The sequence below is a fragment of the Myotis myotis genome, unplaced genomic scaffold, assembly GCF_014108235.1.
Source record: "Myotis myotis isolate mMyoMyo1 unplaced genomic scaffold, mMyoMyo1.p scaffold_m19_p_13, whole genome shotgun sequence".
NCBI classification, from domain to species: domain Eukaryota; kingdom Metazoa; phylum Chordata; class Mammalia; order Chiroptera; family Vespertilionidae; genus Myotis; species Myotis myotis.
The window spans coordinates 48,980,474-49,001,167 of record NW_023416317.1 but is presented as its reverse complement, the minus strand read 5'-3'; the positions used below and the strand labels follow the sequence as shown (position 1 = coordinate 49,001,167).

Below are 20,694 nucleotides of genomic sequence, written 5' to 3'. Positions count from 1 at the left end.
CATAATTTTCCCCTCTCAAGGGGCATTTTTCAGCTCATAGTAGGCTGCCTTCACTGATAAATGTGTTTTAACATTGAAAAGATGTGTGTCTCTTAAGTATCTGATAACTGAACACAGCCCATCATAGATTGACAAACAGGAAAATTCTACCGTGTGTGTGATGCATAGATATTGGCAAAAGGAAATTTCTTGTTAGTATGGTCAGCAACTAACCAGAGTGGGGGCCATTCTGCCTCTGTTCTTCCCTAGTACACACCATCTAACCATTTTGAACATTTTAATCACTTTGAAAAACAATACAGTGGGACCCTGTCCTTTGCACACGGGGGTAAAGTATAAACATGTGACAGACACTCAGTTGGAGAGGGCTCCTTTATACTGCACGCCTGGTTGCTGCACCTGAGCTCACTCCTGCACTGAGCTAGGCTGCTCTGTTCTCAGTCTGAGGGCCTCTAGGAGAGCATGTGAAGGCAGGAGTGGGTGCATTTTCCCTCTAGGTTACGAACGAGAGGAGGTGGGTGTGTGCACAGTGTAAACCTGGAGGGAAGGGGGCCTGCTGTCCCAGGATAGCTGTGTGCTGTAATATAGAGAGGATAGTCAGCTAGGACGGTATTGTTGTTAGAGGGAAAGTGAGTAACCTTTGGTCAGTTTTGAATATCTTTTGTTTTGGTAGATATATTGCCTTTGACTTCCATAAGGAATGTAAAAATATGAGATGGGATCGACTAAGTATTTTATTGGATCGGGTAGCAGAAATGCAGGATGAATTAAGGTAAGCTATTTATTTCCCTATGGTGGTCGTGGAAAGAGGTCTGTGTATATATTAACCATATTTATTCATTGTCTAGCAGACTTACAAATACATTTCCCTGGGTTGACAGCACTTGTCCATACTATTATTTTTAGAGTTTTCTTTTGTTTCTGTTTTTGTTTTTTAACATATTTTTTATTGATTTAAGAGAAGAAGGGAAGGGGAGAGATAGAAATATCAATGATAAGAGAGAATCATTGATAGGCTGCCTTCTGCACTCCCCACACTTGAGGATCGAGCCTGCAACCTGGGCATGTGCCATGACCAGGAATCGAACCGTGACCTCCTGGTTCATAGGTTGACATTCAACCACTGAGCCATGCCGGCTGGACTAGATTTTTTTATATTGAAAAGATGAGACATTATAATTTAGAAATATTTTTAAATTCTTAAAAATGACCCATAACAGGGTATTTTTGTGTTTTTATGAATTATCTTTCACACATTAATAATTTTTTGCATAATTGAAGTTAACTTACACTGTTTAATATTCAGTTGTTTTCACTAAACATTGTCACAGATTTGTGTCATTAGCTTTTCTAGTCCTTGTGAGGCTTGTGTTTAACGGCATTCTGTGTTCCCTTGTGTCATGATACAGTTTCAGTTAAATGCTTTCCTTGGTTAAGTATTTGTTTTCTTTTCTCTTCCTGCCATGAAAGGTTGTGTTGCAGTGAATCACTCTGGGTACATACGTTACTTCTGTTAAATTATTTCCTAAAATAAATTCTTGAGAGTAGAAATTAGTGGATCAAAGGGTCTGAATGTCCTCATAGCATTTTTGTGTGCGTTTACCACGTTATTTACTGTGTTGTTCACAGGTTTACTGTACTTTGTGCATACGTCAGTCTTATTTTAAAGCTAGAAGAAGGAATGGAAACCATCCTGTCAATTGTCTGCCTTAATTAGTATTATCTAGTATTCATCACATGCTGTTCATGCAGTCTGCCAGGCACTTTGACTTCTGTGTGCATTGTGCATTATCATTCACACCTTCAAGCAGCCCAGCGTGGTGCTGTCACTTCCATTTTGTAGATGTAAAAATGTAGGCTTGGAGAGATTAGGTTAATCATGTAAAGTCACACAGCTAGTTAAGTTGCCTAAGGAGTAAGGCTAGCAAATCAGTTGCTTGCTGTCAGAGTTCATGCTCTTTGCCTCCATGTGTGTTTGTCGAATTTTCGAGTGCAGAGCATTCTCTGAGGAGATTGTTAACACTGCAGGAGACTCAGGAACTGGAGACCAGGTTGGCTCCAGTGCAGACATCTGGTGGGTAAGGGGAGAAAAGGAGACTGATTCTTCAAATACATGTTATAAAATTTTTATTATTTGTTTTAAGAAAGGATTTAAAAATGTTTTTAATGCGTAACATCCAACCCTTGCTTCAGAAATTCTTAATTTACCTCAAGGCCAGCCACCTTCACTTTGAACAAACAGGGAATTCTGACATGGATAGTACAGGGACCGTGTTTCAAGACATCCTGACACATGGGACGGAGGTGGGATGATTATGTCAGGTGAAGCCTCCTCTGGCCTTAGGGAAGCATGGTTGATGCCATGGCAACCTTTACAATCTCAAGCTGAGCTTCTTCACATCTCTTAGGTCAGTGGTTGACTCTGTGGCCCCTTGAGTGTGGCTCTTCCACAAAATACCATGTGCGGGCACGCATGTACAGTGTGATCGAAACTTCGTGGCCCATGCGCAGAAGTCTGTATTTTGTGGAAGAGCCACACTCAAGGGGCCAAAGAGCCGCATGTGGCTCACGAGCCGCAGTTTGCCGACCACTATTTAGGTGAAATGACCTGTGATGTTACAGTTGTTGTTTGGGTGGGGAGTTCACTTGCCTCAGCACTTCAAACGTCTTTTTGGTCTGTGGTAACCAAGTATCCCTGGATCGTGCATTTCCTGTCTGACATTTCAATTTACTGGTTTTAATAATGTTACTGATCGGAGTCCTGTGTTATAAGAGGTATGTCCTTGGTAGATTTAACTGACTTTTATGAGAGTGTTTATACAAATATGTTTTAGTTATTTTCTAGTGGACTCTACTGGCAAGGTGGTGACGAATCAGGAGGGCGTGTTCCGCAGCAACTGCATGGACTGTCTGGATAGAACCAACGTGATCCAGAGTCTGTTAGCTCGGCGCTCGCTTCAGGCCCAGCTGCAGGTGCAGTCCCTCCCTCCCTCCCTCCCTGTCTTACTTCCTTCCTTTTCTTTCTTTCCTTCCTTTCCTTTCCTTTCTTTTCTTTCTTTGTCTATTGACTTCAGAGATGAAGGGAGAAGGAGAAACGTCAATGATGAGAGAATCATTGATCGGCTGCCTCCTGCACGCCCCCTACTTATGATGAAGCCTGAAACTTGGGCATGTGCCTTTGACCGGAGTTGAACCTGGGACCCTTCAGTCCACAGGCCAAGGCTCTATCCACTGAGCCAAACCAGCTAGGGCAGTGGTCGGCAAACTCATTAGTCAACAGAGCCAAATATTAACAGTACAACGATTGAAATTTCTTTTGAGAGCCAAATTTTTTAAACTTAAACTATATAGGTAGGTACATTGTTATTAACTTAATTAGGGTACTCCTAAGGCTTAGGTAGAGCCACACTCAAGGGGCCAAAGAGCTGCATGTGGCTCGTGAGCCGCAGTTTGCCGACCACGGAGCTAGGGCATTCTCTTCTTTTATTAAACAGTATAGCAAAAAATTAAAGAAACTTCATCTTTAAAAATCAGTAACAAAAAACATTCATGTTGCCCTCACCTTAACCCAGCTTATGTTGTTTTTGTGTCTTGCCATCTGTGGCTGTGCATTTTCCGTGGTCGGTATGTGCATGTGCAAGTTTCAGTCTTGCACTTTCCTGTAGCATCATATATGTCATAATTTTTATGGGTTGCATTCAGTTATACCAAGTCATTTAGGTTGCTACATTGTTGGCTTATAAATAACACTGTAGAGAGGATATATGCATGTATCATTGTTACTTTATTTCCTTTGGGTTAATTCCTGGAAGTTCAATTATTGGGTTAAAGGGAATTATATATATATATATATATATATATATATATATATATATATATATATACACACACACACACACACACACACACACACACACATATACACACACACACACACATATATACACACACACACACACACACACACACACATTTTTTCACAAGGGTCATGCCATTTTGGATCACTTACACGGACATCAGTAAGTGATCCATTTCATGGAACTCTTGCCAGCATTAGATATTTTCACTTAAAACTTTTTTTCTATTTTAATAGTGCACAGTAGTACCTCCAGGTTGTTTTCATTTGCATCTCTTACTACTGGCCAAGGATATTGACTCCCAGGTAAAAAGCTCTGACACAGCTTTGCTTCATCATTGAGATCATGCTGTTTTGGAAAATAGATGTGAATATTTTCTTCTATTTATGTTTGGACTTAAAAATATGTACATCTGCCCTAACCGGTTTTGCTCAGTGGATAGATAGAGCGTCGGCCTGCGGACTCAAGGGTCCCAGGTTCGATTCCGGTCAAGGGCATGTACCTTGGTTGCGGGCACATCCCCAGTAGGGAGTGTGCAGGAGGCAGCTGATCGATGTTTCTCTATCCCTCTCCCTTCCTCTCTGTAAAAAATCAATAAAATATATTTTTAAAAAATATGTAGCATCCAACTTTCTAGATCACATTGGCATTTGTTATGAGAGGCAAACAAAAATGCATCCCAAATGGTTTCCTGCTGAAATAATTGGGAAGCATTCAACTTTGTTCACAGAGGTTTTGTGGCACCCAGGGAGGAACTGTAGCAGTAGAGTACCTCCCCCGGGATGAATTGTCCCCGAACCCTAAAGTAGCGTGTGCCCAGGGCGTGGACTCCCTATTGGAGGTTCTCCAGTTTCCTGTTGAATTGGGTGCTTGTCAGTCTGTTGGGTTGACTTCAGAGTGTGTTTTTCAATAGCGGCAACATTAGGAATGGTGTTTTCCAAGGCTGATGAACAAAACTCTACTTTAACCAGGTTCTGTAAGCTACAGTGAACTGTTCTAGTGCTGAATATGGTGGTATAAACCTGACCGATTTTAGACACTCGGGGCAGGAACCTCTCTGGCGTCATCAGTGCCGGCTGGGGTGGGGACGCCAGGGGTGCCTCTGTCCATTTCCAGTGAGGGCAGAGCTGCTACCCCGCTGAGGTCACTGAGGTCACCACACCTGTGCTGTGTCTGGGGTAGACACAGAGAAGACGGTGGTTCCGAGAGGGTTGAGGGTCCACGACCAAGCCCAACGCAGGGCTTTCTAACCAGTGGCCAGTGAACCCAAAGGGGAGCCACGGGTGCCCAGGAATCCTGAAATGATATGTGAAGGGCTGCACGGGTATGCAGTTTGTGGGCAGGTAGAATTCATCCATTTCTTGCTGGTTAGGGGGTAAGTTTGGGGTGAGGAAGCCTGGGGATGGTGAATTGTGGGGAAGGCAGAGGGGTAAAGGCAGTGGAAGGAGGAAGCGATGGCAGGAATCTCACAGGAGCTTTCACTTTCTCCTTTTCCTTTCCCTCCACTCCTCCCCCAAGTACTGACAGCCCTGCCTGTTCCCTTGGTGCTGGGGCGGCGGGGGAGCCCTCAGAGAGGCTTTGCCCCTGGCTGGGCAGAGGGCCTGGGTCCACTGGGACCTCAACAAGGAAAGCACCTCCTGCCTGCAGCCGGAACCAGGAACCACGAACCACGTGAAGCGATTTGAGGATGGTCTGCTTTTTCTTGTCCTTTTTTTTAAATTAATCCTCACCTGAAGATATTTTTCCATTGATTTTAAGAGATAGTGGAAGGGAGAGGGAGAGACAGAAACATGATTGGTTGCCTCCTGTATGCACCCCGACAAGGGCCAGGGAACCTGCAACCAAGGTACGTGCCCTTGACCGGAATTGAACCTGGGACCCCTCAGTCTGCAGGCCGACACTCTTACCTACTGAGCCAAACCAGCTAGGGCAGCACGGTCTGCTTTTTCTTTTAAATCCTGGGTGCTGAAATCTAGTAGATGTAAACATGGGGGTCCTTCTCATTTCAGAGACTAGGTGTTTTGCATGTGGGACAAAAGCTTGAAGAACAAGATGAATTTGAGAAGATTTACAAAAATGGTAGGTGTTTAATAGAGGCAAAGTTACTCAAATTTTGAAATAAATTAATATTTTAGATTTAGAACTCTGGTTGTCATTTTCATCATCAGCTGCTTTTTACTTTTTTCACAGCCTGGGCTGACAACGCAAATGCTTGTGCCAAACAGTATGCGGGAACTGGTGCCTTGAAGACCGACTTTACCAGGCAAGCCATGCTTTTTAAATAACATTCGATACGGCGTTCACAGGTCTGGGCCCCCTGGACACTGGCCAGCTTTCCGACAGCAGCAGTAAGAGCAAACAGCAGCGCCCGGGCCCCATTAGCCCAGTCAGGTCGGGGGAGGCCCAGGCTTGCTCGTGGGCTCTTCGCCTCCCTGGGTGATTCACATGCACAGCGAGGACTGAGAACAGCAGCTCTTCAGTTCTCAGATGTACTGGGCCCCCGAGTCCCTGGTTAGTTAGGGCCTGAGATTCTGCACCTCTAGGCAAGCACCTGGTTTCTGACGCTGCTCCTGGGACCACACGGATAGCGAGAGGTGGGACCACTGAATTTGTTACTGATGTGGGTGGGCCTTTTCCGCTGTGTGGATTCCCTGGGAGCAAAATAGGATTTCTTAGCCTTTCTGCTGTTTCGTACCCCTTAACCTGGACTTTGTGTTTCTCCTCTTATTTCTGGTCTTTGCAAAGGGAACTGAATGCTTTTTCTCTTTGTGCTACTTTGGTGGTGTTTTAGAAAGAGAATACATATTTCTTGGACCCCACTACTGGTCATTTATGAGGTAGCTCCTTTATAGGTTCAAGGTTGATTTTAAAAATTGTTGTAACTCCCTTATCTCCGTAACACACACTTACTGGTCACTTTTTCTCACACTGTAAAACTGGGGGGATTTAATATGCAAATACAGTGGGGCCTTGACTTACAAGTTTAATTCGTTCCGAGTCCGAGCTCGTTAAGGAGCTTGTTAACTCAAATTACTCTATCAACTCAATGCAAAAAATCGGCCGAGAGACAGCTGGTATCTCAAAACTCGTTAGTCGGGACACTCATAAGTCAAGGTCCCACTGTATGTAACTCAAAATTGACCTCTTTCAACCAGAACTGGGAAGAGAACTCAGCTGGGACTTGTAAAGGACGGCTGGAACTCACTGATTCGGTATTACAAGAACAACTTTTCTGATGGATTCAGACAAGTGAGTTTGTATTTGATGCTCATTATTGGTCATTGGTGGCTGCACCTTTGCACTGTTCCTCAGTAATGTGTGCACACCTGACTTGGGAGTTAATGGTTTTCTTCTGTCTGTTCTAGGACGCCATAGACTTGTTTCTGGGGAACTACTCGGTGGACGAATTAGAATCTCATAGTCCTCTAAGTGTTGCACGGGATTTGAAATTTCTGGCGGTAAGAAACCTTTATTTTTTCAAGTTGTTAAAAGCATTGTATCTGAGGGTATAGATGGTGCCAACTCCCCTTGATTTAAAACATTTATGATTTCTACATGGAATACAAATGCTCCGGTTTCCCCTAGGAGTGTACTGGGAGAGGAGTAAAGAAACTTCGGAGCATTTTTCTTTCAGATGTCACTCCGTCTTGCACATCCTTTTAATGCAAGAACCATAGCAAGGGGAACGTAAAAGGCTTTTCATTTCAGGAAGACTCCACGCCCCTTACGTGCAGGGATTGTTGGAGGCAACCTTGTGTCTCAGAAGGCAAAGTACAGGCATATACCTCAGAGATACTGCGGTATCAGTTCCAGATACCGCAATGCAGCGGGTATCGCCACGCAGTGAGTCACGGGAACTATTGGTTTCCCAGTGCATGTAAAAGCTTGCACTGTGCTGTAGTCTGAAGTGGGCAATAGCATTATTTCTTAAAAAAAGCAATGTACATATCTTAATTAAAAAAAAAACAGTTATTGCTAAAAAATGCTAACCATCACCTGAGCCTGTAAGAAAATGGCCTTGGCGGGCTCGCTTGACACAGGGTTGCCACAAACCTTCAATTTGTTAAAAAAAAAAGACAAAGCGCAGTAAGAAGTACAATAAAACAAGGTGTGCTTATACGGTTCCGGTACTTCTCTCCTTTTTGACTTGTTTTACCAGACTTGCAGGAGCCACTCTGGGGTCCCATTCCAGTGGGCAGAGTCCTGGAAGGAAGGGGGCCTGGTGTCCTTGGCTCGCATCTGGGCAGCTGCCCTCCATGTGGTACTTGATTCGGAGCAAAGTCATGCTTCTCACGTTTGATTACTTAACCATCTAAAGGTCTAGGCAGCTGTGACTAACCCCTAAGTGGTGATGTTTTTTGAAAAAAGATACTTGTATATTAGATAGCGGATGAGGTTTATTCTCTTTCAGGGAAAGCAAACTGATTATGCAACTACTAGGGAGCATTCTTACTGATGTTTTCTCTCTGTTCTCTCTCCCAGTTGCCTATTATCATGGTCGTGGCCTTTTCAATGTGCATTATCTGCCTCCTTATGGCTGGTAAGTCTGCTCCTATTTCACCATCTTACACTCGTTTAGAATGTTGAACTTTCCTTGTATAGCATCTTGAGTTTTAGAATCTACTCAACACTTGATGTTCCCCAAAGAAATTCAGTGAGTAGAATGAACAGATAAGATTAGTCCTTAGATGTGACCAGAGGAAAAAATATACTCGGTGGCTTCATAAATGTTTTTTTCCTGTTATCATCTGCTTTCTAGAGATAAGCTAACTACTCTTAATATTTTGATGTTTTAATCTTTATAAGTGTGATTTTTTTTTTCTAAAAGTGAAATACATTTTTTAAAAACCTGTTTTTTCCACTGTTTTTTCCATGTTATTTTTAAAGACTCCAAAGTATTCCATTTATGGATTTATAGTTTATTTAACCAATCACCTATTGGACAAATGTTGTTAGTAGGTTAATATAGTACTTATTAAATTTTAATAGATTGAGAGCAAAATTGCCTATGGACTGAGCTGCAAGGTCTTCACTGGTTTTCTTTTTTTCTCTCAATATTTTCTTGTTACTAAGTTACTAAGCACCTAAGACTCACGTGCCTCCATTAAGTACTCTGCAGTCTCTGGCGCCTGCCTGGGCTGTATTGTGCTCTTGTACTGAGGTCAGCCTCCAGTCTCCACCCCCTCCCTGCATTCCTTGGGCTAACATTTCTCAGCCTGGACCCTATTCAGATGCCGCCCCCATGTGCCCTCCAAAAACACACACAGTGTTCCCTGGTTCTCCCACCAGACGCCCTTTCCTCCTCTGATTTCCATAGCACTCGTAAGCCGCCCCCCTTTTAACTTCCTAAGCACCTAGGATTTCTTTTTTGCGTGTGCCTCTCAGTGGTAAGGATCTGCACACCCCTCTCTCACTGGATCAGCACCTTCCTGAGTGCATAGATGGTCTCTCTCCTTGGTTACTGCCTGCACCCGGGGTGTAGGAAGTCCCGCTCAGTTTGCTGAACGAAGGACTCCTGTTTCACCCCCACCACACAGATTCTGCCCGCTCCTGGAAGGGAGCCAGTCCCTCTCATCTGCATCCCCTCGGTGGTCAGCATTGCAGCAGCCACTGTGGGGAAGGAGGCGGCCTGTGGTTGCTCTAACACAGGGCTGGCTTAGCAAATTTTTTCTGTCAAGAGTCAGATAATCAATAGTTTACACTTTGCAAACTACCTGTGATCTCTGTTGTGCACTGTTTTTTACCACTCTAATAAGGTAAAAAGCCTTCTTAGCTCATAGTGTAATAACAGGCCAGGGCTGGAGGGCATAGGGATCGCCGTGTGGCACAAATGGTCCTATGTCAGGTGTGGGCAGAAGGAAGGGGACAGAGCCAGCCAGCATGTGCTTCCTGGTCCCTCAGGCCTGCAGGCTGTTTACTCCCAAATCCTCTGACTGCTTTCTTCACAACACCGCCCAATGCCATTTCCTGGGAGTCCCCCCACTGTTGAGTTAGTTGTGCTATTTTTATTTTTTTTATTGTGGACTTACATTTCCCTGTAGAGCCCCCTCTGGAGAGGCAGGAGAGCCAGGGGTGGGCATGGCCTGAGTACCTGGACAGCTGTCTGGGGAACGGTGGGGGCAGGCAGGCAGGGGGCTTGTGAGGAGCCCCCTTTCTCCTTTGTCCAGGAAGAATTTTGAGACTCAAGAGCTGGGAAGATAAGCAATCACACAGACTTTGTTATGTTTTTAAGTAGAAAGAGACTGAATGCTGTGGATGGTAACATCTCATGTCAGTTGCTTGCTATGAAATAATGAGCCTTGTGGTGTTTATATACAGTAGTGTCTGATTTCCAGGACCCCCATGCAGCATGCTTTCCCACAGCCCTCAGGAGTGGGTCCCCACCTTGCTTTCCTCTCCACCAAGGCCAGTGTGATCACACGGACAGGGTACACAAGGTCCACTCCTCAGGGACTGCAGCAAAGTCCAGCTCGCCTGGCCTGCTGCTGACCTTCGTGAGCTGCAGAGCTGAGAAGTGCCCTCAGCAGTGGTTACATGTATGTTATTCAAATAGGCTACCAAGCCCGGCCAGAGCTTGAGAACTGCTGGCCTAAAGCTCAAGCGAGAGGTTCTGTATTTTGTAAACTTTTAATGTCCAAGATGTGCTGAACGACTGAATATTGGCTCTGGTCTCAGTAAATGACTTTTACTTATCAACTCTTTGTTTTTTTTTGTATCAACAGGTGACACTTGGACAGAAACACTGGCCTATGTGCTCTTCTGGGGAGTCGCAAGCGTTGGAACATTTTTTATTATCCTTTACAACGGCAAAGATTTTGTCGATGCTCCCAGATTGGTCCAGAAAGAAAAGATAGACTGAGTGTGTGTCTGTGGAAAGCGGCTTGGCCTGCAAGACTCCATCCTGCAGAACTGGAGTCTTTACTGACCCGCTTTCCACAGGAGCCGAGGTCTTAGGAAGCCTTTACCCCGAGCACATCTGTCTGTGCGGGGCGCTGACTGACCATTGGTGATCTGCCTGGTGATCTCTACTGTCGGACGCTGTGTTTATAATCTGAAGCTGTTCTGTAATTCAAACATAACCTGAATTCAGCTCACAGAGGGAAGGAATCTGTCCATTGTCAGTTTAATCAACTATTGGAGAATAAGTAATATATATCAAAAATCTAGCTTTCATTGTGTAAAACAGTCCATTGTTCATCTAGCTCAGTTTCATTATCGTCACTATGGAAGCATTACTGTTGGCAAGCATACTTTCCTACACACCTTCGGACTCTTCTTAAAAGTTTAATGGACGCTAACTGCTCTGCTTATAAAGTGTAAGTCTTCTCCATTCATCAAGGAGCTTGACAACACAGCCATGACTTCGCGGTGGGAAGAGAAGGGGCCGTGTTCCTGGGAGTCTCTGTGGGGCTGCCTTAGCTCAGCTTCTTCAAGTGTGATGGAAAGTTCAGGTATGCTATACTTTTTTTAAAGGGTATAAATGAAATCAAAGATTGTAAAGTCTCTCTCTTATGCTAATGGTCCAAAGTCACCTGTTTTTAGGACTGCCCTTGGCTGCTCAGCTGCTTCCTCTGGACCCGTTAAGGCAGCGTGGGCCTCTGAGAGGCTCTTGTCCGGGGTCGGTGGTGTGGGAGGTACCGCTGGGATGCTCCCCCTGTAAAGCTGCTGTTAGCCATCAATAGTGTGTGTAAGATGTAGTGCTTCCAGGTAGCACAGTTCTTCAAATCAAGGACCAACTTCAGCTCTGAATTTATGTATAAAAACAAACCTGAAAACCATGCTTTAGAGGCTGTGCAGAGGTCTAAGTCAGACTGTATATTCAAACTGTAATTATGAGGTTTAAATGGTAGGAAAGTATGTGAGGTAGTACAATTGCCACTGTCTTAAAACAGCTCAGTTAAATATGCAGCCATGTGTGTGATGCTGAAAACATGTGTTCTTTCAGTAGTAATCTTGTTCTCCTCAAATATCTCTAAAAGCGCCTTTTCAACATCACCTTTTATAAACAATAAGTTACTGCTTTTAGAAACTAAAGAAACAGCTGGCAAACCTTCTGTAGTGTAAAATCAGTCATTAAAACTCACAATAGGGAAAGTAATTAGAATACCTATTCTTAACATGTAAATAAGCAGAATTTGTTCCAAAGATGAAATGTTGAAACTTAGTTCATGTCTGCTTTAACCTATTACTCAAATGCTACTGGGTGTTTCACGTTGAGAGCTCATTTCAACTACAGCACAAATGGAGCTGACGCTGGTGCGGCTGCTTTGCGATGAATGGACTAATTAATGGTGGGCCGATCGTAAGGTTCTACACTGCAGAACCCTGCAATGATTTCACTTCCAAATTCACGTACTGTACATCCTGAGTGAAAATAAAATGTCATATTTTCTAACTACTGTCGGTGTCGTTCCTGCACTTGTCTTGAAAGGATTGTTCTTTTTTATTACATGTTTAAAATCTTGCAAAGCAATGCAGGTCATTACATAAAAATTAGACAATGTAAGGGAACCAGAAACCCTACTTTCTAGTTATGATCACTTAAACTGTGTTCATCCTTCTAATTATTTCCTAGTTACAGATAAAACCGGGGGAATATTTAGTGAAGTATAATGTCCATACAAAGAAGTCCTCTGTCCCCACTCCAGATTGCAGTTTACTTTAAAAAATAATACAGGTCCCAATTGAGAAGTGGGATACAGTGGGGCCTTGACTTATGAGTTTAATTTGTTCCGAGACTGAGCTCGTTAACTCAAATTACTCTATCAACTCAATGCAAAATATCGGCCGAGACAGCTGGTATCTCAAAAAACTCGTTAGTCGGGACACTAATAAGTCAAGGCCCCACTGTATTGCTTTTTAGAAAATGTTCTCTCAGGCCACAGGGTCAGTGAGAGTCAGGGGATGCTGACTGAACACCTTGGTGCCAAGGAGGCCCTCGAACGCACAAGGGAGTGAGATGGTTCCTGGGCAATGGCCTCTGGGATATACAGCCCCCGTGAACCATGTGAAACTGCCATGGACGCGTCCTGCCCCTCCCTGTGTGGCTCTGCAGTGGCTGTCCCTGCTTCCTTTGCTGTCTTCCTGCAGAGGGGCTTCAGGAATTCTCTGCCACCATGCCCTCCCATGTCCTTCCCTTCCCTGCCTGGTGATCTGTGCCTTTCCAGGGCATTTTATGAGAGATTTAGTGTATTATCTAGGTCCTCTATTTGTGCTCTCTTTCCTTCTAGCTCCAACATGAAAGCTTTGTCCCATTCAGGGTTTAGTGACAGGGTGGGAGTCGTGGGGGCATAATCCCCAGTGTCACTTGATGCAGATTCATCAGTCCTGATGGCACAGGACTTACTTTTTGTGTGGGGGTCAGAGAAGGAGAAATGAAGGGTGTGTATGGCAGGGAGGGGGCTGGGGGAGTGGCTTAAACAGGTGAGGGTTTGGAGTTTCTTCCCGCTTGCCTAACAGCCCTGATGCCAGAAGAAATTGAGTTCTCTCAATACAAATAAATTATGATAAACACTTAAAATACTAGGTTTCTTGCCACGAAGGCCTCTCCAACGTGGCAGCTTGGTTCACCCAAGCCAGCAAGATGGAAGTCACAGTCTTTTATAACCTCATCTCAGAGATGTCCATCATTCTCACCACCTTCTCTGCACGGTGCTCGATCCAGCTCACCCAAGGGGGGAGGGGTCCAGGGGGCATGAATGCCAGCAGGTGGGGGTCTCTGGGCACCATCTTAGATGTCTGCTACCACAACCAGTAAGGGGAGTCTTTAAAACCTCAGCCAGTAAATGACAAAAGACCTATAGACATACCAGTACTTGTTTAGGGCTTTATGATGACAAATGCTAAAAACCAAATACTTCCCACCTGATTCCTTGGGGGAACCAAGATGATGGCGTAGGTAAATGCCAGTACTCGCCATCTCCCACAACCACATCAAAATTACAACTAAAACAGAACAACTGCCATTCAGAACCACCTGAAATCTGGCTGAATGGAAGTCCTACAACTAGAGAAGAAAGTGTATCAAGACTTACAGGAATGGCGGAGGCACAAGACAGGCTCCAAAACCCACGTGCGCTGTGTTTTGTAACCGGGAGGGATATCTCAGCTGCAGAGGCCTTCCCTGAGAAGCAGGGGGTCCCAGTCCCACACCAGACCCCCAGCACAGGGTTCCAGAGCTGAGAATAGCCCCCGTAGCTCCGGAAGGGATTGTGGCTCAGTGACACAGGCTGCTGGAGTTCCCAGGTGTTCCTGTTAAAGGGCCAGCCATGGACTTACATGGTGCCGCTTCCTCTGAGCTCCAGCGCCAGGGACCCAGGGACACACAGGGAGGACCTGGATTGTCTGGCATCAGGGCAGGAATTTGGGGGGGTGGCTTTCTCCCAAATGGGGGTGCTCACAGGGGTCATTTTTCCTGTGCTGGGACCTCCTCCGGCACAGGGTTGACTGGCAGCCATATCTGTTTCCATCAGCATAGCCAACACTGTTCACTCTGCCCCATCCAATTTGCAGCCCCACCCAAGCTGTTTGCAGCAGCTTTTCCATATGAACGGCCTGTCCTGGCTCAGGCTTCAGACTTTTCTAAAATCTCTCAATAAGCAGCAGCAGCCTCAAACCTATCAATAAGCAGCCCAAAACCTGGTACTAGCACCGCCTGTTTTGCTTCACAGCTGGGCCTCGCCTGGGCGCTTCCAAACTCAATACAAATAGAAGGCATGTTTAATATCTCTGTGGTTCCTGCCGCCACCCAGGCAGTGGCGGACTGCGCCTCCCATGAGGCCCCAGAGGCAGTACACCCGGTGGACAGCTTGAGACCACACCAGATTACAACTCTACACATCCACAGTGACACACTCAAAGGCAGACTCAGTGAGCACCGAAGCCCCACCGAAGCAAGTCCTGCTCCATAGGGGTGTCTCCTGCACAGCAGCTCTCCCACTGTAGTCGCAGCTGGTCCTCACAGCCAACTGGCCTGGATGTCAACTCCTCCCAGTGACACCCGCAGCAATCAAGGCTCAACTAGAAGACTGTGCACACAGCCCACACAGGGGCGCACCTAGAGGGCCCAGCTCAGGCGACTGGGGAGGCTGAGCCAGTGGGCCCTGCAGGACACCTGCTATACAAGGCCACTCGACCAATTCCAGGAGACGTGGCTGCTCTATTTAATACACAGAAACAGACACAGGGAAGCAGCCAAAATGCGGCGACAAACAGGTCACAAACGAAAGAAATGCAAGCCAACTACTGGATACACAGTTCAAAACATGAAATGTTGAAGGGTATTCTTTAAGAGAAAGAGGAAGAGAACAGTAAAATGGCAATAAATACATATCTATCAACAACTGAATCTAAAAATAAATGAACAAGAAATCTAATGAACACAATAAACTGATGAATAAAATAAAATCAAAGGCATGGAAACATGGAACAGACTGACGAATCTCACAGGGAAGGGGTGGGGGGGTGGGAAGAGATTAACCAAAGGTCATATATGCATTACCTATGGACACAGACAATAGGGTGGTGAAGGCCTGGGGTGGGGAGGGAACTGGGCGAGGGGAGCAATGGAGGGGCAGAGGGGGGAGAGGGACATCTATGATACTCTCAACAATAAAGTTTTTTTTGTGTGTGTGTTTTTTAAGAACTAAGACAGGGTTCTTATGTTTCTAGTATAAATAGAAAGCTTTGCGGCATTGGTGATCTGGCCATATCACCATGGTTACCATGAAGTATACAGGAACGGAATGTCCCTCTTTCTCTCCAGCTTATTGCAGAGGGGGCGAACAATTGTCAAAATGACCGCTTTTGTAAAGTACCTAGAAAACAGTCAACAAAGAGCTTTTTGAGAGAATCTTATTATTGGCTCAAGAGAATTAATGAGAGAGAGTCTGCTCTTCATGAAGTTTGCAGAAACCAAAGTAAAAAAGTGAACTGAAACTCAAGACAGCTTTGCTGGGAGCCCATTATTCTATAAACAATGGGAGTTCATTGATTTGACTTCCTTGAGCAAAATTATTCCGTGGAAGTGACATTTCCATACAATTGGAAATGCTCAAAAATACTTTCAAACTTTTAAAGGTCATTTTGATGTAAATATTCCTAAATGTAGGATACAGTTTCCTTTTTTTTTTTTTTTTAATTGATTTCAGAGAAAGAGAGAAACATCAGTGGGGCTATCTCTTGCACGTGGTGATGGAGCCCACAACTTGGGCAATATACCCTGACTGGGAATCAAATTGGCGACCTCCTGGTGTGTGTGTGTATGTATATATATATGTATATATATATATACACACACACACACACACGCACGCACACATTTTTTTTTTTTGGCGCCGACCACAACCTACGCAGGTGCCAGGACCATTTTCTGTCTTTCTTTTAATATATTTTTCTAATTGATTTCAAAAAGGAAGAGTGAGATAGAAACATCCATGATGAGAGAGAATCATTGACCGGCTGCCTCCTGCAAGTCCCCCACTGGGGATCGAGCCCACAACCCGGGCACGTGCCCTTGACCGGAATCGAACCTGGGACCTTTCAGTTCCCAGGCTGACGCTCTATCCACTGAGCCATACCGGCTAGGGCTCCTCCTTTCTTAAATGAATGCTGGTTCTCAGGTTTGGCTGGTTCCGGGACGTGGCCTGGGCATCGGGGTTTTAAATGCTCCCAGGTGGTTCGGATAGGCAGCCAGGTGGAGAGCACTGAAATAGTTACTGTGAATGAAGTGATGGTCTAGGTCTCCACGCCCCTGGGGGCCGATGTGGGGCCGAAACCCCCTGGTGGTGCCTGACCCCGGAAGGCGGCCTGTATTCCCTGTAAGACAGGCCTGGGGGCTGCGGGCGGGGCGGGGCGGGGCTGAGGACAGACCTGCGCTGTGTATTCGCCATCATCGGGTGCGCTCACTCTTCACACCTGATATCCGAGGTTTCTCAACACTAAAAACCCCTGATGAGAAATCAGCGGGCTGACTACGCGGGGTAAATAAACGCTGGTGCCTCCATTTTAAAGGCAAGGGGTCTTTTTATAACCGGCCATCGGGTGAGGCCGGAAGTGCCGATAAGCGGGCAGCTCAAGACAGAGGAAGCCGTCCTAAGGCCCCAGGAGAGCGAGCGGCATGAAACGAATTAAGAAACAAACAGCCCTAACCCGTTTGGTGTGGCTCAGTGGATAGAGCCTCGGCCTGCGGACTCAGGGGTCCCAGGTTCGATTCTGGTCCAGGGCATGTGCCTGGGTTGCGAGCACATCCCCAGTGGGGGGTGCGCAGGAGGCAGCTGATCGATGTTTCTAACTCTCTATCCCTCTCCCTTCCTCTCTGTAAAGAATCAATAAAATATATTTAAAAAAACCAAACATCTCCACCTGAGGTCCCAAGCGAGTGCTTAAGTCTTAAAGGCGTCTGCACAAACCGACCCGGGGACCACCCTGAACCCCAGGACTTAGGGACGCACAGGCCCGAGGGCAGGAAGGGACCGCACCCTCGAGGAACCCCCTCCCGCAGTGAAAACACGACAGGAGACCAGGCCGGTGGTGGACGAAAGCTCTATCATAAATACAGTGGTTCCGGTTACAAGACGCTCTGCTGGAGTATGTACACTTTAGAAAACGTATGTACAGATAAATAATTTAAATGGACCGTCAGTACTGCTCCTGGCCTTTCCTACAGAGAGGCGCCCGCCGGGCCCCGATGTAGCAGGAAGTCGATGGGAAAGCTGGCACTCCCTCCCTGGCCGGGGCTCCGCGGACCCCGCACATAACCCCCGAAGGCGGCCAACTGGGGCAGTTTCTGTGGGGGGGCAGGGCTGGACCTACTGTGAGCGACTCCACAGAGAGGACAGCGCCCCCCCCCCCCCTCCGGGTCGCAAAGGCCTTCCCTCCGGCCACTCACCCTGCGGGCGAAGGAGCAGCGGGACGCATCCTCGCTCTGCAGAGAGGACTCGGGCTGCACGGGCCCTCGCCGCCACTTAAAAGAGCCCGCTCTCAAACGATGGCCCCTCTAATATTTTGGAATCTCGTTAGAAAAAAAAAATGGCTTAAATTTTATTCCATAAAAATGGTAGTCAAAAGTCAGCTCACAGTGTGCGCTAATTCTAGGCCTTTCCTAGAATCAAGGAGGCCGCTGGCCTCGCGCCTGGCCCTGAACACCTGCCCCTGTGGCGACAGGGAGACAGCCGCGGCCTCCCTCGGGGCAGAGGGCAGAGGGGCGCTCGGTGCCCGAGGGGCCTTCCTCCTCCACACCTTCTAGGTCTTTCTAGGCGCCGCCGGAAGACGACGCGCTCAGGGCTTCCGGCGTAAATACTTGCAAAGCGGCCGCGGAGGCTCCACCTGGAACTAATAGCGTGAAAGTGGGCGGCGGCCTCGGGAGCCGGTCCTCAGGCCACGGGCGCTGGGTCTCCCCGCCCGAGGCGGCGCAAGACGTAAGTCCCCAGGGCCACCAGGGGGATGCACATGGTGGAGGAGGCCACGAGCAGCCCGATGACGGCCAGCGCGTACGCGGGGTAGTCCTTGGTCACCAGCTGGCCCTGAAGGGAGAAGCGGAGCTCAGCCCAGAGCACCCGCCCACGTGGAACCCGCCCACGTGGAACCCGCCCACGTGGAACCCGCCCACGTGGAACCCGCCCACGTGGAACCCGCCCACGTGGAACCCGCCCACGTGGAACCCTTCCCGAGCACGCGCGAGGCCCTCGGACCCCGCCCTCCCGCTCGCCCCGCCCTCCCGCTCGCCCCGCCCTCCCGCTCTCCCGCTCGCCCCGCCCCGCTCGCCCCGCCGCCCCGCCCCCGCTCGCCCCGCCGCCCCGCCCCCCCCGCCGCCCCGCCGCCCCGCTCGCCCCGCCGCCCCGCTCGCCCCGCCCCCCCGCTCGCCCCGCCTCCCCGCTCGCCCCGCCCTCCGGCTCCCCCGGTGGCTCACTAGCAAGGGTGCTGGGCAGACTAACTCGCCTCGTCCTCTTTCTCTTCCCTGTACTTCATGGCCTGCATAGCCATTGTTTGGAGCTTCCGCTAAGGAGTAACCCCCTCTAGGGCCTAAAGGCTAATCACCGATTGGCTGGTGTGACTCAGTGTTAGCATCCGTGGGTCGCGGGGTTGATCCCAGGTGTGGGGCGTACAGGAGGCAGCCAATCGATGATTCTCTCTGATCATTGATGTTTCTATCTCTCTCTCCCTCTCCCTTCCTCTCTGAAATCAATAAAAATATATATTTAAAATAAAAAGAATAACTGCACGTGATTATGTTTGAGATGCCGGGCAGGGCAGCTGGACGTGGGGGTTGGCCCTTAGCCCAGCACAGTCCAGTAGAACTTTCTGGGCTGATAGAAATGAGCCATGTCCGACACCAGACACAAGGGGTTGCTGAGCACTTGAAGTGGGGCCAGTGAGGCTGTGTGCTGAGCTTTGAGGTACGTTTAGCACTGAAACCACAGCTTTGATGTTGCCCTGTTGTGACCAACGACCTGCCCACGCCATGGCAGGAACTCCTTGGTTTCAGAAAACTAAGGCCTGTGCTCTCCAGGCAGCTTGGGGCCCCGGGAGGGCAGGTACCTGGGAGGCGTCCCACGCTTGGTACTGCAGGGTCCCCGTGAGGATGTAGTCGCTCAGGTAGAAGAGCAGGAGGCTGATGATGAGCAGCGGGCTCACGCCAGCCCACATGATCTTCCAGTACCAGCTCAGAGTGCGGCCAGTCATGGCCTGAAGGTCACTTTCAAATCTGCTTGGAAAACGGGAAAGTCTGGATTAGCCACGATGTTGGAGCGAGGGGGAGCCCAGCTTGCCCATCCCTGTTCGCTTGGGGAGATTCTGTTCTGGGTCCACGGAGATATGAACACAAACATGGGGCCTCCCTCCCTGATTCCTTCTGGGGATGGAATGGGGAGAAGGGCTGAGGCTGACAGAGCGGGGTGCAAAGCGATCACCCCCAGATCAGTGGACGTCAGGAGACATCTTTCTGATGCCAACCTTCAGATGGAGGCTGCTGGCATAGACCAGAGGGCAGCTCCCACCAATGGTGGGATCAGAGAGCCTGGGACAGGGGTCCAACCAGTCTCAATGCCAGGGGACCCCCAGGGCAACTCCTGGCTTGGGGGTCTGCCAGCGACTCTACTCCCCATTACAAACACCCCAGAGGGGACTCTCTTTTGTCCCCTGAAACCACAGCAGGTTTTCTGGGGCAGATGGAGAGCCAGACTTGGGACTCAAGGGTGATGGCCCGGCGGTTGGAGCTGCCCAGGTGTGGTTGCCCGAAGACCACTACTGTGTTCAATCATGTCTGCAGACTGTCTTTCTTTCCTTTTCTTTAAATGGACTCTTTTGCCTAAGTTTAGCAATAGCATAACAGCATCCATTCTTTTGTGGGTTTGATAGGATAATCGTATATTTTTAACATGCACACAAATACGTATGAAAAGGATCTTCGGCACTTTGGGAAATGCTGACCCAGTCCAAGGGCTTTAAAACCGCTCCGCACGACGGGAGAGGCAGCCTTGAAGGAGGGGTGGGGTTGGGGTGGAGTGAAACTGTCACCAGGTGCAACCACAGCCACTGCCTCACTTCCACCCCTGGCCTGTCTTAAGTTCCCCCATGAGCTTCTAGCTGCCTCTGTGTGGCCGCTGACCTAGCCAGACCTTAGGCTCTAGGCCACGAAGACTCATGTGCATAATGTGAACACTGGGATTTTCAAGACCATACAAGGCAGAAAGTGTGGGGTTCTCTTGTTCCCTTACCTCCCCAACCCTCCACTTTCCTGTATAGAGAAACGTGGGAAGAGCTGCAGAAAGGCCGCATGGCACTGTTGCAAAGTGGCCACTAGATGGCGCCGTCCCCCGTCCAAGCAGAAAGACTGCCC

General features: G+C 47.9%; 2 protein-coding genes across 9 annotated transcripts in view; one reads left to right on the top strand and one right to left on the bottom strand.

Annotated features, from left to right (window-relative positions):
- The window catches only part of SACM1L (SAC1 like phosphatidylinositide phosphatase), a 38,007-nt gene extending 25,751 nt beyond the window's left edge, over positions 1-12,256 (top strand). For 2 of the 5 annotated variants that reach the window (XM_036333078.1, XM_036333080.1), the window contains 8 exons: positions 674-772; positions 2,835-2,973; positions 5,867-5,936; positions 6,048-6,120; positions 7,013-7,106; positions 7,223-7,315; positions 8,340-8,397; positions 10,580-12,256. In XM_036333078.1, the coding sequence (XP_036188971.1) occupies positions 674-772; positions 2,835-2,973; positions 5,867-5,936; positions 6,048-6,120; positions 7,013-7,106; positions 7,223-7,315; positions 8,340-8,397; positions 10,580-10,716 (763 nt within the window). In that variant the 3' untranslated portion in view covers positions 10,717-12,256. The other 3 variants (XM_036333076.1, XM_036333079.1, XM_036333077.1) reach the window with 3 other exon arrangements.
- A 5,129-nt stretch (positions 12,257-17,385) lies between these two features.
- Positions 17,386-20,694, bottom strand: part of SLC6A20 (solute carrier family 6 member 20) — a 28,249-nt gene continuing 24,940 nt past the window's right edge. Inside the window, exons 10-11 of one of the 4 annotated variants that reach the window (XM_036333072.1) lie at positions 19,395-19,560; positions 17,386-18,379 (exon numbers count right to left, since the gene is read on the bottom strand). In XM_036333072.1, the coding sequence (XP_036188965.1) occupies positions 18,230-18,379; positions 19,395-19,560 (316 nt within the window). In that variant the 3' untranslated portion in view covers positions 17,386-18,229. Of the gene's footprint in view, positions 18,380-18,807; positions 19,032-19,394; positions 19,561-20,694 lie in introns of those variants that run through there. The other 3 variants (XM_036333073.1, XM_036333071.1, XM_036333074.1) reach the window with 3 other exon arrangements.